General features: G+C 47.0%; 1 protein-coding gene across 1 annotated transcript; it reads right to left on the reverse strand.

Moving 5' to 3' along the window:
* Positions 1 to 6,018: 6,018 nt before the first annotated feature.
* LOC308300203 (cullin-associated NEDD8-dissociated protein 1-like) lies at positions 6,019 to 9,639 on the reverse strand (the record flags this gene model as incomplete). The annotated part of the gene is made up of 1 exon (XM_080744010.1): positions 6,019 to 9,639. The coding sequence occupies one exon, from the start codon at positions 9,637 to 9,639 to the stop codon at positions 6,019 to 6,021; it is 3,621 nt and encodes a 1,206-aa protein (XP_080600136.1).
* Positions 9,640 to 15,840: the final 6,201 nt, after the last annotated feature.

Consider the following 15,840-nt stretch of genomic DNA (forward strand, 5'->3'; position numbering starts at 1 on the left):
TGTGAAGGGGGAATCTTGCGGTAAGGCAGTCGAAAGGGTGTGGAATCAACCAGGGGAATTTCATGCTTTATTGTTTTGGTGTGGCCATAGTCTATGGAATGCTGGGAGAACACACTTCCATTCTTCTCCACCAGCTCTTTAAGGAGTGACCGCTGGTGCTCATTTTCTACCGCTGCTTCACTTAGGTCCACCCCACCACCTGCCACAACTTGATCCAAACTCAGGCAGGCCTCTTCTCTCTCTTCGTTGTGGTGTTCGCCTGGCTCCTTGTCAGGAAACTCCACAACATTTTCCACCATGAGTGCATTGGCTAGACGAGTGTGTGGCTTTATTGTGATAGCACGTTGGGATAGATTCATCACCCTTACAGGGGTGCAGCCTTTCTTTACATCAGTAAGGACTTTGGCAACCAAGAGGTCTTGGGGGAGATGCAGGAAAGGGTGGCCTTCAATGAGGGCTGTGTAAGTCTTTCTTTGCGGACCAGCTTTGATCCTACACTTCAAATCCATCTCTTTCCCTCCAGGGATTCTTATCTTACGGCCAGTGTACACAGCAGGGCCCACCGTGTCATCTGTTCCACTATGTTCTGTGTTCCCAATTTCCAGCAGGGCAGTGTACCACTCTGGATGGCTCTGCTTGACCCGGTGAATGAACTGCTGGCCATAGGTTTCTTGGAGGTGGCTCCTGGAGGCACGAATGACATTGGTACCCACAAGTAAAGGGACAGAGGAACGATATTCTGAATCAGGGACCACAAAAGCTGGCACAGCCTCGAACTCTCTCTCCATCACTTTCAGGTTAATGTGCAGGACACCATGGTAGGGTACACTCTGGCCGGCTGCCCCCTCAATGGGTATTTTAGAGGGCTGTAGCTTTTGCTTCTGAAGGGTGGGGTGGTTGCGCCAGAAATTGTGAGTAATACTGGTAATCTGGGAGCCAGAATCTATGAGTGCCTTGCATCTCATCCCATTGACTTCCACCTCCCCCTCGTTCCTGGGACCCACTAGAGGGGTATCCTCCCCTTCATCATCGGTTCTGCTCATCTGTAATTGGGAAACTTGCTGCTCGCCCATGGTTGCCCCAGTAACCATGGGCTCTAGGAGTTTAAATGCTGTGCTGAGGGAGCTGTGTTCCCCTCTGCAGGGACCATAGGCTGGGGTTGGCGAGTCCAGGACAGACTGGGATCTGGGAGAACTGTTCTGCAGACCCGGGCAATATGTCCTTGTTTTCCACACCGGTAGCATGTAAAACTCCCTGGCGATGACTGGGCTCTTGGTGGGGCGGCAGCAGCAGGGACAACGGGTGGGACAGAGGTCAGGACAGTGGGTGGGGCAGCAACTCTAGATTGAAGGTGGGACAACATGGCCATCTGTTGCTCTTGGCTTAGAGCCAATTTCCTCACCATCTCTCTCAACTCTGACAACTCAGAGGTCTGTTTTGTTGTCTCTTTCTTCACATCTGTACCACACTCAGGCGTGGCATCATGTACCTGAGCATATGCTTTCTTTGTCTTGTGTTGTGGTTGGAACTTCTTTGTTTCTTTTGTTAGATTTCTGAGCTCATGTTGCAGCTCTCGGAAGCTCAATAGCCGGGGCTTCATTGGTGAAATCCTGGCGTACATCTCCTCATCATCAAGCCCCCTTAAGAACTGCCGGGTGAGTTTGCTGTCACGGTCAGGGAAAGGCCTGCCCCCTCTCTCACCGTCCTCAACAGCTCTCAATGTTGCCTCCAGTGCTATGGCATAAGAGCAGCAAGATTCTCCAGGCCCCTGGCTACGTTCATAGAAGTCGGCCAGTGGGTCTAAGGAGCCTTGTGTGTCGCTGTACTCAGCCCTCAACTCCTCAAAGGCCTTCTCAGGGGTTTGGTCTTGTGGGGGTAGGTTCAACACCAACCTTCTGGCCTCACCACCCAGGTGCCGCACTACTGTGGAAAAGCGGAGGTGCATGGGCAGCTCTATTGCCTCCAGGAGATACTGCATGTCACGAATCCAGTCCTCCACAAGCATCTTGTTGTCAGAATGGCCAGTGAAGATTTGGACGTTCTTCACCTGATGAGTCTGCAGGAAGCCTCCATAGGCAGCAGGTGGCAGGCCTGAGTTGGCTATGGATCTGTGTGGGGCGGAGGATGGGTGTAGAAGTGTGGGTTGGGGGAATGCATTGGGATACATGCTGACTTGGGGGTTGGAAGCAGGTGGCCATGGATGTACTGGAGCTGGGACATGGGGGGGAGCTGTATGACCAAAGGTTTGTGAGAGGATATTGGGATACATTCTGGCTTGAGGGTCTGAAGCAGGCATTTGTAGATATACTGGGGCAGGGGCGTGGGGGGCTACTGTAGGGTTAGATATTTGGTTGAGTGGACTGGGGTGCATGTTGACTTGGGGGTCTGAAACAGGCATCTGTACCCGTACTGAAGCAGGGGTTTGATGGGAGGTTGCAACATGAATAGTTTGTGGGAGGGTATTGGGATTCATGCTGGTTTGAGGGTGTGCGGCAGGTGTCTGGAGATGTACTGGAGCAGGGGCATGGGAGGGAACCTGGTAATCAACATTTCCATAAGTCATATTCATAGGGATAGACATAGTCGTGCTGGGGCCCCAAGCACCATGATTCAGGCTCTGGGAGTGGTGTTGAATAGGAGGGTTGTTCATAGTGTTCATTTGGGACGTTTCAGAATTTGGCAAGGGGAGCTGGAGTGCAGGATGGGAATGTGTATAGCCGGTGTAAGCCTGGGGGCTAGGCTGAGCAGCCTGGGTTTGGGCTGCAGTCTGGAGTCTGTAGTCTGACCTGTTCTGGTAGTTTGGCCATGTGGACGCATTAGCTGGGGTATGCGGTGACAGTATTGGGGGTGATGGGCTAAGCTGTACGCCCAGTGCTGAGTACTGAGCATGGTGCTGCTGCTGAGGGCTGGGGGAGCTCGGAAACAGGTTGTTACGCTTTGGCCGCACTGACTGCTGCTGCTCCACTGTACTGGCATCAGCTGTTGCCCCTTCACTCGAAAGATGGGATTGTGTTGTATGGAGAGAGTTGTGATTGTGGCTTGTTGCATGCCCAGGGGTGAGTTGGTGGACAGATGTCTGAGCGGTGGGGCCATCCATCTTCGAGGGGGAATTGGTGTAGTCACTCAACATCTTCAGTTAGTGTAACTGGGACCAAGGGCTTGAGCAGTGAAATAGATGAGATATCTGTGTATGTGGGTGTGTATGGGTTATACAGTGCAATGAAAACAATAAAAAACAAAACAATGGGTGACACAAATATCAATCTGCACATGAAATTCACATTAACTGCAATTATTTCAATTAATCAGTACACCACTTTGTGTCTGACACAGGGAATATGAATGAGGTAGACCAACAGTATTCATAGAAGGGTTGCTCACATAAAATACAGAATTTCTTTTTCCTCTTTTTTTTTTTTCAAAAAACAGTTCAGCTTATAGGACACCATAGAAAGTCATCAAGTGGAAACAGTTTTCATAGGATTCAAAGGATATGCTGGAGAAGGTGAATGTCCTTCCCATACAGCTCAGCAGACAGTAGTAGCTCAGTCCACCACACTGTCCAGTCACAGCTGGTAATACAGTTTGGTACAACAGATGGGGATGCTACTGTCAGTCTCTCTTTCTCTTCAGTCTCAGTGAGCCACGATCCGGGTCACGGCACCAAAGATGTAACCCACAGTGTTGCTGGCCTCTCTACACACCCTTGGACTCTGCGTTGTGTTTTTAGTATTAATGAGATGGGTTGTTGTGCGGAGAGAAGGGACACTGGACACAGTGGTTCTTGATCGTGGTTGAGACCGTTGTACATTTATTGCTGACAAAGTTCACAGGCTCTGCTGCTGGTAATAGCTGTAGGTTTCTTTCAATACAAAGAGAAACATTCCCCAGTCAATAATTTGTCATTTTGCAGTAATATTAAACAGAATAAGCTACTGTAACACTGTGTGTAAAGTAGTGTAAAAACGTTCACAATTCCCATTCAATAAGGTCTCTTCTTAATGTACATCAAACTGGCCAACTTGCATCAATTATTAAAGTACAAAAACGAAGTGCAGATTATTCAGAATTACATCAAAACATAGTTAAGCATCTTAGCTCACTCTGCAAGGCAACAACATATATCAATGGCCGTTTTTAACTTAAATATAATACAAATTGTTCAGACAGTCATAGAAGCAGTGCTCACCTTTCAATACAAAGAGAAACATTACCAAAGATGGCACCAGCAGCTCCTAGTCAAACTGAGCTACGGTGCCCAGAAAGGGACAAAAAGGTAATGTTTGCAGAAACTACAGGTGCATGACCTTTGCAACAGTGACACCTGCTGACATAAATAGGCTACATGTACTAAAAGGTTGAAATTCAACTCCCGGGGGAAACCTCATAAAAAAAAAAAAACAGATTTGTGTTTGTGCCCTATTAACTTTATATTTACAGGAAAAAAAATCACACCCAATGTGTGAAGTGAGCGGTGGTCGTGCTTGCATAACATCTTCAGACTAGGATTTGAGTCTAGGATGTACAGGCTATGCTACACACACACACGTTTTGCTATGGCTACAGACATACGACATATGACACCACTAGACAAACATACACATTTTACTATGGCAAAATGCTGAGGAAAAAGGCTACGGACACACACGTTTTGCTATGGCAAAACGCTGAAGAAAAAGGCTACAGACATATGACATATGACATTACTAGACAAACATGATGCTACGCACACACATTTTACTATGGCAAAAGGCTGAGGAAAAAGGCTACGGACACACGCACAGCCACTTATAGGAGCGGTTTGCACCGCTCAAAAAGACAAAAAATAAATATGCTTAATAAGTAGCATGTGAGGGGTCAAACTAGGGGATTTTCATGATGCTGAATCCATTGCAAGCATTTGTTTTGCATGGTAACATTCTGCGGGCTACAAACGCCCCCGACAAAACGGTGAAAAGTGATGATTCATCACTAAACCATCGTTTTGTGGATCCGTTTTTAGTCCAAGGAACCGTGAACTTGAACTGGCATCACAGATGAGTAGCTTTACCGTGTGAGTGTGTGTGTGTGTGTGTGTGTGTGTGTGTGTGTGTGTGTGTGTGTGTGTGCGCGCGTGCGTGCGTGCGTGCGGCGTGAGTGTGTGTGTAGTATGCACAATAGCGCCCTTCTCAATCTGTTCCTGTCTGTCAGTACAGTACTGGTGTGGCTATAGGCTGCACAACAGTGCCCTCTGGTCACCCAGTGTTAAAAGAAATGTGTGACGTGCCTTCTTTTATGTTATAATAAAGGTCTCAATTGTTCAGAAATAGTGTTTATTCATGAGCTGCTCCCACTGACTCCAGTGCAGTCTACCGAACTTCCGGCTGCAGTTTGGCACCCATGGTGCGATGAATCTGCCAGTTGGAATTGCGAGACAGTGAAAGGGGCGTGGGTGTCTTTACCTCCCTATTTACTTTGCCCGAGAGGCCTGCCAGCCACTCCACTCCTTTAAGGAGCCACGCACTATTTCACTTTGTGGCTGTGGCAAATGACTGTTTTGTTTTGGCGCAGCTGCAGCGTTTCTCTCTCTCTCGCTGCTTGCAAGTTATCTGCCTTAGTTTTTGAAGCGGTGAAAGCCGCTTCCAAGGAGTGGCTTTGTCTGTCCCATACGCTTACAAGGAGTCCCGTGTCCGTGTCATGTCCTGTGCATGCAGTATTGAGGATTGGCCAAGCTTCACATGACAATTTGGCCCTCCAGACAAAATCATTCATTCATTAAGAATTCATAAAAACATAGAACTAAAACACAGAATGTAAAATTCACCGCTTCACTTAGAACCAAGGTTTATTCTCCAGATCCACTGTACAGTACCTGTATTTATGGTTTCATGAATGTATTTATGTTTATAGTGTGCTGTATAGGAATTTCACATTGTGTGTTAACACAGTATCATCTTGGTTGCATGCTGTAGGTACTGTAGGAGACAGACTTCCATCAGCTCTGTGGTGCCATGTTTCACTGAGGGTGATGTAGTCACCTTAGCTGGTGTCCATAGACACCATGTTGGCCGAGTTGGAGTCTCTCAGTCTCTGGACAGAATCAAAGATTTCCTGCAGTTCCTGATCGGACTGAATCTGAGCCTGGAGCTGTGTCATCAGAGGAAAGTTCTTTGCTTCTGGGATGTCAAGTAGCGAGACAACAGCTTGCATCGCAACATGCTTCAAGTGAACTAGTTTGTCAGCATCCTGCTTTGCTGAACCATTCTTCAGCTTGGAGGTGCAAACAGCTTGTAGCGGTGCTACCAGTTTGTCCAGTCTCTGGATGATGGCGCTTGGATGCAGAGACAAGAGACGAGTCAGCATGGGCAACACCAACATCTTGATGTCATGGTGGTCTTTGAGTCCGTCCTCTAAATGGTTGAGGAAGGTGAAGATGTCCAGTTTGTCGTGACATCTTTCCAACAGAGTGGACATGCACTCAAATGCTGCTTTCCTCAAATCCAAACCCTCGTCCACTGAGTGTCTGTATGGACCCATCTGTACCTCTCTGATGAGTTCCTCCCTGACTTTGGTTTCATTATAAATAAGTGGTAAAACTGAATCCAGCATCTCTCGGATCAACATGGGCTTGATATTGGCTGCCGAGTTGAATGTTACCACGGCGATGAGCCGCACATTCAGGTCTGGGTCTTCAAGAGTCTTCAGGAAGTCGCCTAAACAGTTCTTCAGTACATGGTCTATTGGATGAGGATGAGCAGAGATGGTGAACCTGACAGCTGTTACCACAGAGCTCCTGGCGTAAGGCGAACCGGACATTAGATAGCCCTTCAGCCTTGGCAGTAGGGTTTCAGGGTCTATCAGAGTTAACTTTCCCAGACATTGAGAAACAACATTTCTGGTTCTTTCTTCCCGACACTCACAGTATTTCAGCAGCAGGGACGACACTGACTCTATATGTGGCTTCAGACTTGGAACTGAAGCGGATCCTATTATCTCCATTAGAGAGTGCAGTAATAGATACTGTGTTTTGGGCTGAGAGATTTCTGAAAGGATGAAGGGGAGGTACTCTGGCAGGTTGCCAACAGCGATCGAACACAAAGCATAGGACGCTGCTGACTTCACATCCTCATTGGTGGCGGAGAAAGCATCAGTGATGACAGTCTGGAGTTCTGGTTGGCTGCTGAGGTCCACATGATGACCAACTTCACCCAATGAGAGCAAAGCTAACAGTCTCATAGAATCTGTGGAGCAGCTGTTCTTCACTTCCTTTATTAACTGTCCCACTACCGCAGATACTTCGTTGGGACAGACTCTGGTGAGTGCTGCCACACATTTAGCGATGGTAGAGTAGGCCTGTTTGTGAGCCAGTGGAGAGTCGGTGTTGACTGTTAGCATCTTATACAGGTCCCACAAACACAAACCTGCTGTATTTGTACACACCAGAGCCTGGTAGAAATTCAACATGGCATCCAGTGCTGCTCCTTGCAGCAGTGGAGAACGGACCAGTGAGATGAGCTGGCCGAGGATGTTTCCTTGAACGAGCTTAGCCGGGGAGGAAGGGTGTGTCTGCACCAATGTGGTCAGGAAGATCAACACCATCTGAGACACGTTCATGTCATTCTCGTCTATGAGGGCAGGAAGTTCAGCCAACACTACGTCTATCATGCCTGATGTCACTGAGGAGCCACATTTCTTCAGCAGTCCGTCCAGCGCAGCTAATGTGACTCTTTTGTCAAATTTGTGGAGGAATGAGGCAAGGATGGGAACAGCTTTGCAAAGAACCGGACCCAGGCTGATGTTCAGAGGAGAGCCTGCTATCAGCGCCAACGCTTTAACAGTAGCGAGTCGTGTCGGTCCAAGCTGGAGTCGTTCCAAAAAGATGGGCAGCGTCTCAGGAAGTTCAGTGGGCAAACGGTCTCCCAGGTTAAAGATGATCTGGCCCATACAGGTAATGGCCTGTTCATTAACTTCCTTGAAAATGCTAATGGCTTGCAGGCGCTTATTTGTACAACTGAACAATTTCTTAATGTAGGGGTCAAAACCCCCACATTCACTGTCCGGATGTTGGTGAATGTAAACCCCGATCACCTTGACCAGCTGCTGTGTAACCAGCAGGGCTTCGGAGTTCATGCTATAGAAGGGGTCTGCCATGCAGGCCACCATGACTGGGACGAGATCTTTGCAAATGTTTGAGATGTGTGGGTGGAAGGCCTTGGAGGGCTTGTAGCTCAGGATCCCATGCAAACATGACAATGCTTTGGTCTTCAGCTCAGAGCTGCTGGACTTATCATTCAGACTGAAGACTATACCTGGTATTAGTTCTGGGACGTTTTGGACCACAGCATCAGGCAGAACCTTCACCAGTTCAGTCAACAAGTTGAAACAACAGTATTTCGTCTTCCAACTTTGCCCTTTTAATAGCTTATTAAGAGCACCCACTATCCTAGGAACCTGACTCTGTAACAGGGTTAGAGGTGTGTCTCCCTGATTCATAGTGTCTGGGTCCGACATCCACTTCTCAGTTTGTGTCAGCAGAGAGATATATGCGAGGAACACATCTGCCTTCACATTCTCCACTTCATCCTCGAAGCGGGAGATGAGTGCAGGAGAGACGGAGCAACAGAAGTCCTGCAGCATCTCATGTCTGGTTGAGATGACACCGTCCAGACACTTGGCAGATGCGCAACGCACCATCCAACTGGTGTCTTCATCGTCACTGTCATCCTTGTCACGTATATATCTGACGCTTACTTCGTGGGACAGGTAGTGCAGACACAGTTCGATGACCGTGGGAATGTGGGGCTGAGCCTCCTTAGAAGACTTCCTAACGAAGGACTCAAGGGCCAGGAGGCAGCGCTCTCTCAGTTCATCATCATCGATGTTACAGAGCGTCACCACCAACGGAATGATCTTCTCCAGATGTTCGCCTATGCGGTGTCCAGCCTCCTTGCTGATAGCAGCCATACACTCAATGTGTGTTCTGGTTTTTGATATGGTCTGTGGTCCCAGTTCTAACAGCAGGTTTTCAATTAGGTCATCGAACAAACTGTTCTCACATGTCATTGCGAGGTGGCAGAGGGCCGTAATGGTCCTCTTTCTGACATCCAGGTAACGGGATGTGAGCTGGGGAAGCAGACAACTCAGGATTGAGGAATGAAGAGCCACCAACAATCCTCCCTGTCTGCAGAGCATGTTGGCCATGAGAGCAAGTGCCGGCAGCTGAACGTACACGTTATCGTTTTCGGTGATGGCACTGGTCAGTTTGTCAGTTATCTTCTTGCAAACACTGGCAGAGGAGCCACTTGAAGGAAGTCCTCCTATAACGGTCATGAGTCCAAAGAACGAGACGTCCCAGAGCTTCTTATTACCGGACAAAATGTTGGTCCACAGCTTGTCCACAATGGTCTCAACCTGGTTCTCCTTCACCTTGCTCACCAGAGGGCCCAGGCATTTAGCAGCCAGGTTTCGGACTTCTCCAAACTTATCCTCCAACAACTTCAGAATCATTTGTACCACCTTCTTCTCACCGTCATCGTCCAGTGTGACTGTATCCTTCTGCAGCTCAGACATCAGGGCATTGGTCGCCATGCACCTCACATCCTTGTTGCTTGAGGTCATTGAGTTCAGCAGACTGGAGACATAGTATATGGCACTCGCCATTTTGATCTGATTAGCTGTTGGTTAGCCTCCCGATAACGTGCTTTGCTATGACCCAACTTGAGTATATGCTAGCTACACTAATGCCTCATTCACATTGGGGGCGATATATCTGAAGTTTAGCTTGGTAATTCAATGTTATCTCTATGGAAACCAGCTTCCATGCTCGAAGAAAAGCTTGGAAATGAAAAGTTAGCTTTTTTCTCACTAGTCCTCAATTTTATAGCAGCTTCTTTTCATCGTTCACACTGGCTTTGTTTTGCCCAGCCAATCAGAGCACAGCATGATGTGAGTAGGCGGGGATTCATTCAGCCCTCCAAATCAACTCGTCTGACCACAGACACGGAGCTGCAGAATTTGCGACATAAATATTTTCACTTTTTTAAAATAACGGCTATATATGTAATATTAATGATGATTTGGCAAGAATATGGACTGAAATAAAAGGCTATATAACCAACACGACATGGAAGCTGGTGAAAATCGTCTGTGTGCGCGTGTGCCCTCTGCCTCTCTCCACCCCAACTTTACCCCGGATAGGAGACGCAGGGCTGGGGAGCTTCCAGTCTCGTTTACTGGTTCTCACCGGAGCTGGCCAGCTGGGTGCAGCAGAGGCTGACTGTGGACTAAGCACACAACCAAAAAACTAATAGTAAAGTTTGTAAACTAGCAGAGATGTAAGTCGATAGACAGACAACAAACTATATAGGGGGTGAGGACTGGGCGTGGCCTTGCAAAAATCTGCCACTTCCGCCCGCCATGTTCGTTGCTGGCCTATCTTTCTTGTGAGACTCTTGGATAAAAGGAAGCGATGACCGGAGAACAGCAATGACAGTTCACTGGTTGTAGACAAGATGGATTGGTCAATGCAAGTGTAGGCTAAGTCAGTGTTCGAGTTATACTCCCAGAACTATGGGGGTTCGCGCGCGTGCACGTCTCGCGCGGGTGAAAATTGGCGGTTTTTCACGTTTTTGATCGCGTTTTTATCGCATTTTATTCGGGTTTTCGCGTTTTTTTTTTTTGCTAAACAATCGGGAACGGCACAGTGCACACTACACTTTCCCTTTGCCCCTTTCCACATGCACCAGCCAGCAAGATAGTCTATATAGTTATAGTAGATGGAATTCTTGGTACCAACACTCCAACAGACAGACAACACCAGTATCATATAATCATTCAGTTCCAAAAGCTTTTCAGTTATCTACTTAATTTTACACCACTGTTCTACTACAGCAAGCATTATGGTATTGCTTCCCAAACGTTTTAGCCCGTGAACCAAGAGAAACTAAACCCAAACAAGTAGAAGTGAAAATAGCCGATCTACAAGATCACAAGGAGTCGCTTCGCGCTGCGTTGTGAACTTCTAGATCTGCTATTTTCAGGACCCATACAATGTGTCCACAACGCTAGCCAAAACAGTGTTAGCTAGCAGCATAGCATCCATCATTACTCCAACTCTATTTAGCCACGACTCACTCACCAATTGTTGACAGAGTGACGATGAGACGAGCAGGACGATGTTTAATGCCTTTATAGCCTACATGGTCTTGTCTTGGTGTTCTGTTATATTCCTTGGCTTTATGCCTGTGTTGTTAATTTCACCACGAGTCCATCAGGGCGCAAGATACGCACTGACGACAGAGTGGACGAACGTTAAAGGCTCGTCCTATGAAAGCCATTTCCTCTCTGCACAGAAGCGCATTTCAAAACAAGAGTCTTTATTTAATTTTTTTCATCTATACAATCGATCATTCAACATGTTTATTTTGAAATTGTCCTGGAAAATAGTAGCCAAATAGCACCTACATGCCACTGAGAGGTTACGTTTGTGTTGATGAGAGCCAGAGAGCGCAGGGGAGAAAAAAAAAAAAAAAAAAAAAAACACTTGGGAAAAAAAGAGACCCTGTAGCAACTCATAATGTAATAAGGGCTCATAATGTAATAAAACCATGTAATAAAAACTCATAATGTAATAATCAGCTCATAATGTAATAAAAACAAGCGCATAATGTAATAATTAAAATGTAATAAAAGCTCATAATGTAATAATCAGCTCATAATGTAATAAAAAATACATTATTACATTATGACGTTTTATTACATTATGAGCCTCCTATGTGGAGGTTCTTAATGTAACACATTATTACATTATTACATTATTGAAAAATCCATTATTACGTTATGCGCTCGTTTTTTTATTACATTATGAGCTGATTATTACATTATGAGTTTTTATTACATTTTTCTTATTACATTATGAGCCCTTATTACATTATGAGCCGTTATTACATTATGAGTTGCTACACACCCCACCCATCACCTTAGTTTATATAACTTCTTGCTTTTCTTAGTTTGGTTAAGCTTGACTCTACTGATGAATGTTTACACATAATTTCTTATTACAAATTTCTTAAAGCAATTCCCTTGGTGGGTTTTAGTCAATTTCTCAAAATTCCTGTGGAAAATAGCAGATCTACACATTGTTGTATTGATTATTTTCAAGCTAATACTTCAAAGGTTAAATTCCGTTCCAATTACAATGAAAAACCTTACATTTCATTTTTTGCATTTCTCACCATTCTTCTTCCTGGACATCTCATGGTAAAACATTTACTGAATACTGTTTACAGAGAAATGATTCGAATGTCCTTCGTTTGCCAATATTTATTGGCTACCCGTCATAGATTCCTTCCCCTTTCTTTTGTGGGAAAGCAAACTATTTTTCTTTCCATTTGATTTTAGCCCGTGCGGCTTTGGTGCGTGAGTGCAGTTTTGCGAAACTCATCTTCAATGTACGCGCGACAGTGGTGAACAACGGTTCGGTGAGTGCGCATACGTCTTCAAAGTAGTCCATAATGTACTTCTGGTCTTCAAGTGACAAGTCTTCCCAGAACAAAATCTCACTGTCAACCTGCTTCACTGTGGTTGCCACTGGATGGCGTGAGAGCATGCCAGTGACGGTTTTGACAGCTGTGGTGTGTGGGGCAGTGTGGGGCTTAGAGTGACAGCGAGTGACAGCTGTCACTGGACCTCTGCTCGACACATTTTGTGTGGTGTGTGTTGCAATGAGTGAGCCATCTCCGGCCTTAGTGCGGGAGACAGCTACGGCTGATTTTGCCCGCCCCACAGCGGGGTTGACAGTTGACGTGTCGACGGCGTCCCTGATGACGGCAGGCTGAATGGCAACGAGCCCCCTGGTTGCTGCGTCGGTGTTGCAGGATGTGGCGACCTCGTCTACTCCCTTTGCTGGTGCGTAGCTTGTGCTTAGGATGGCCTCCTCTTGGGCGGCGGCGTTCTCCGACAGGATGTCGGTAGGCTGAATGGTGACGAGCTCTGTGGCGTCGTATGATGTGGTCGTTGTGACGGGGTTGGCCTCCTCTTGGGTGGCGGTGTTCTCCGACGGGATGTCGGTCGTGGCGAGCTCTCTGGCGTAGTCTGGCGTAGTCGATGTGGCGGCGGTGGCGTCTTTGTCCACTCCTGTTGCCGGCGTGTCATTCGTGTGAGGCCCTGGGTCGGTGTCTTTGCCCGACGTGAAGGGCGGCTTGCTTCCATCTAGGTACTGCTTAGCTGATTTGGTTAGGGACGGCTGGCTTGCTTCTGCAGCGGTCTCTCTGACAGCGGTTTCTGTGACAGCGCCCTCAGTGGCGACTGTGTGCTGGTCTTCTGGTGCTGGATAATCCCCAAGGGCACCTTTCGTCAATGTGACGTGGAAGAGCTGGTTGGTGGTGACTGCTGGCTCGGCAGTTATCTCACCTGGATCTCCTCCTCCCTCTGGCGTATCCACAGAGCCACAGATGTGTGGCCCCGCGGTCGTCCCCGCCTCCCCCGGAGCGGCGACTGTGATTGAGAGTGAGGCGTGGACTGCCGGCCTCGTAGCTCTCTCCTCAGCTTGTCGTGTGGTGTCAGCCGTGGCAGGCTGTGGGACTGGAAAACTGCAGTCTGCGGCAGCTGCAGGGGGTTTAGTGTGACCCCACTCTGTGACCTCCTGTGGTTCATCTGTGGCAAAGATCATCCCCCTCCCAGGGATCTTCTGCTGCGGCTTGTCTCTGGTGGACGGCTCCCCCTCTGGCGTGCGGTCAGGACCACAGATGTGTGGATCCGTGACCTGGAATACGGACGCTGCGGTCGCCCCCTCTTCTTCTGGTGCGGTGACGGTGAGCGTGGCACGGGACGCCGTCCCGGCCACCTCCTCTGCTTCTCGAGTGTCGGTCGGGTGGTGCTGCGTGTTTGGCAGGCTACAGCCCACGGCAGCCGCGACCTCCTGCTGGATGTCAGTTTGATTCTCTGACACCTCGGCATGCTCTCCAACTGTGATCCCCGGCGCGTCCTCTGGTGTGAACTGCTCACCGGTTTCCTCCTTTCCTGTAGGGAATAAAAACACTGGTTCCTCTGGTCGTCCTTCTCTGGACCCCAGGTATCGAATATCATGGCCCCCTGGTGGGCCCGCTGCTGGTGTGGAAGGCTGGACGGGGAGATTTTCTGCTTCTCCCCCGCTGGTCTGTGCTCTGCTGGCCCTCAACAATTTCCTGCTTTGTATCCTAGCCTCTAGTTGGCTCAGTTTCTTTTTAATTTCCTCCATACATAATTTGTGTTTTTCCTCTCTGGCCAAAATGTCACTTTTAAGTTCCCCTATGTTAATACAATGGTCCCAGGAGTCGGCTTTTTCTAAAGCAATTACATAATTTCCTTCGGACTCGGTGAGTTTTGAGTAAGAATCATTCAATACTTTTTCTATAGTTTTTAGTTCAGCGATGTCAAACATATAGGAGCGGTACTTTCCTTTAGCCAACAACCAATCAAGTTTGTCGTCCTCATAGACTTTCTCCCACTCCCACAAGTTGGCCTTCTGTGGGCCCTTTTTGATCTGCTCCATATGGACATTGTACTTGTGCATATAGACTTCAAAACTAGAATCAACCTCCATTTTTTTAGCACGATGCACATAGAAATTATCATCTATCTGGGCCATACAATTGATCTCATTAGTCGCTTATACGAACTCTGAGAAGAGAGTGTCTACTGCTTCTTCGGCTTCTACAAAGTGTTGTGTATCATGCCAACAACCGGCTCTCGGACTGTAGAAGTCCATACATTCTCTTAAGTTAAATTCTGCCCCTTTCCATTCCTCATAGGCATAAAGGAACTCACTTTCGGCCATGATAGATCCTGTTTAGAGATAAGGTTTCTAAGGCCTGTCTGTGTTTCATTGGTTGACTGGGTGGCTGCCCCCCTCCTTTTTAGTGGACAGCGGGAGCAATAAAACTTACCCTCCCCCTACTTTTGTGGGATCTTGGGTGCAAGTTGAGAACAATGGGCTACTAGCTGTTAGCTTTAGCAATGGGCCTATTTGCAGGACTCCACATTTTTTTACTAGTTACTTTACTTTGTTAGTTTTAGCTTTCAGAAAAGTCCTTAACATAACTTTAATCCTCACATATTTTATTTAGCTAACATGGCTTTTGTGCCTCCAACTTCAGAAATGACCATAAGTTATTTCCCGAAATATTGGTATTCCTCAACTTCTATGGTTTACAAATATTTAATACTGCTTTGACCTCCAGTCAGCCCTTAGGCTTAATACGTAGTTGCTTAATGCAAACTATTTTAATTGCGCGATACTCCTTCCATTAGTTCTCAGGCTTAACATTTACCACAAATCCTTGTGTCCTTGGTCTGGTTACAGACTGCATTGATAATTCCACTTATTTGATTAGCAGCAATGCTGCGGCATACGGTTTAAACACTACAGTTTTTTGGCTCCGTTTTAAAACTCCTTTCGGCTACGTTTTAAAACTGTTACGGTTTTATGGGCCCGTTTTAAAACTGTTCGATCTTAATACTGTACCCAATAGTAGCAACATTAACTGTTGCCTACCTTGGTTAATAACTGTCCAACTTTTTAACCGATTACTCTATTTAGAATAATTAATTAGCCCTAGTTGGAAGGGCGCAGCGAGGCCAGGGTATTTAGGCACAACTCAGAAGCTTTCCTATAGCTAGAAAATTATAACCAACGTGTCTTTTATATTTTTATTTGCAATAACATACATACATAAACATACTATTAAACAAGCAATCTACTTTGACAAGTTAACTTAGTTTTGTGCTTCCTACAGTGGTTTGTCCCCTACACTGGAGCCCTAGCACTAAGTCCACTATTTGGCAAAAATTCCCCAACTACAGAAAACCAACAGGTTATTAACC

Source organism: Nannobrachium achirus, assembly GCF_963921795.1.
Source record: "Nannobrachium achirus genome assembly, chromosome: 16".
Taxonomy (NCBI): domain Eukaryota; kingdom Metazoa; phylum Chordata; class Actinopteri; order Myctophiformes; family Myctophidae; genus Nannobrachium; species Nannobrachium achirus.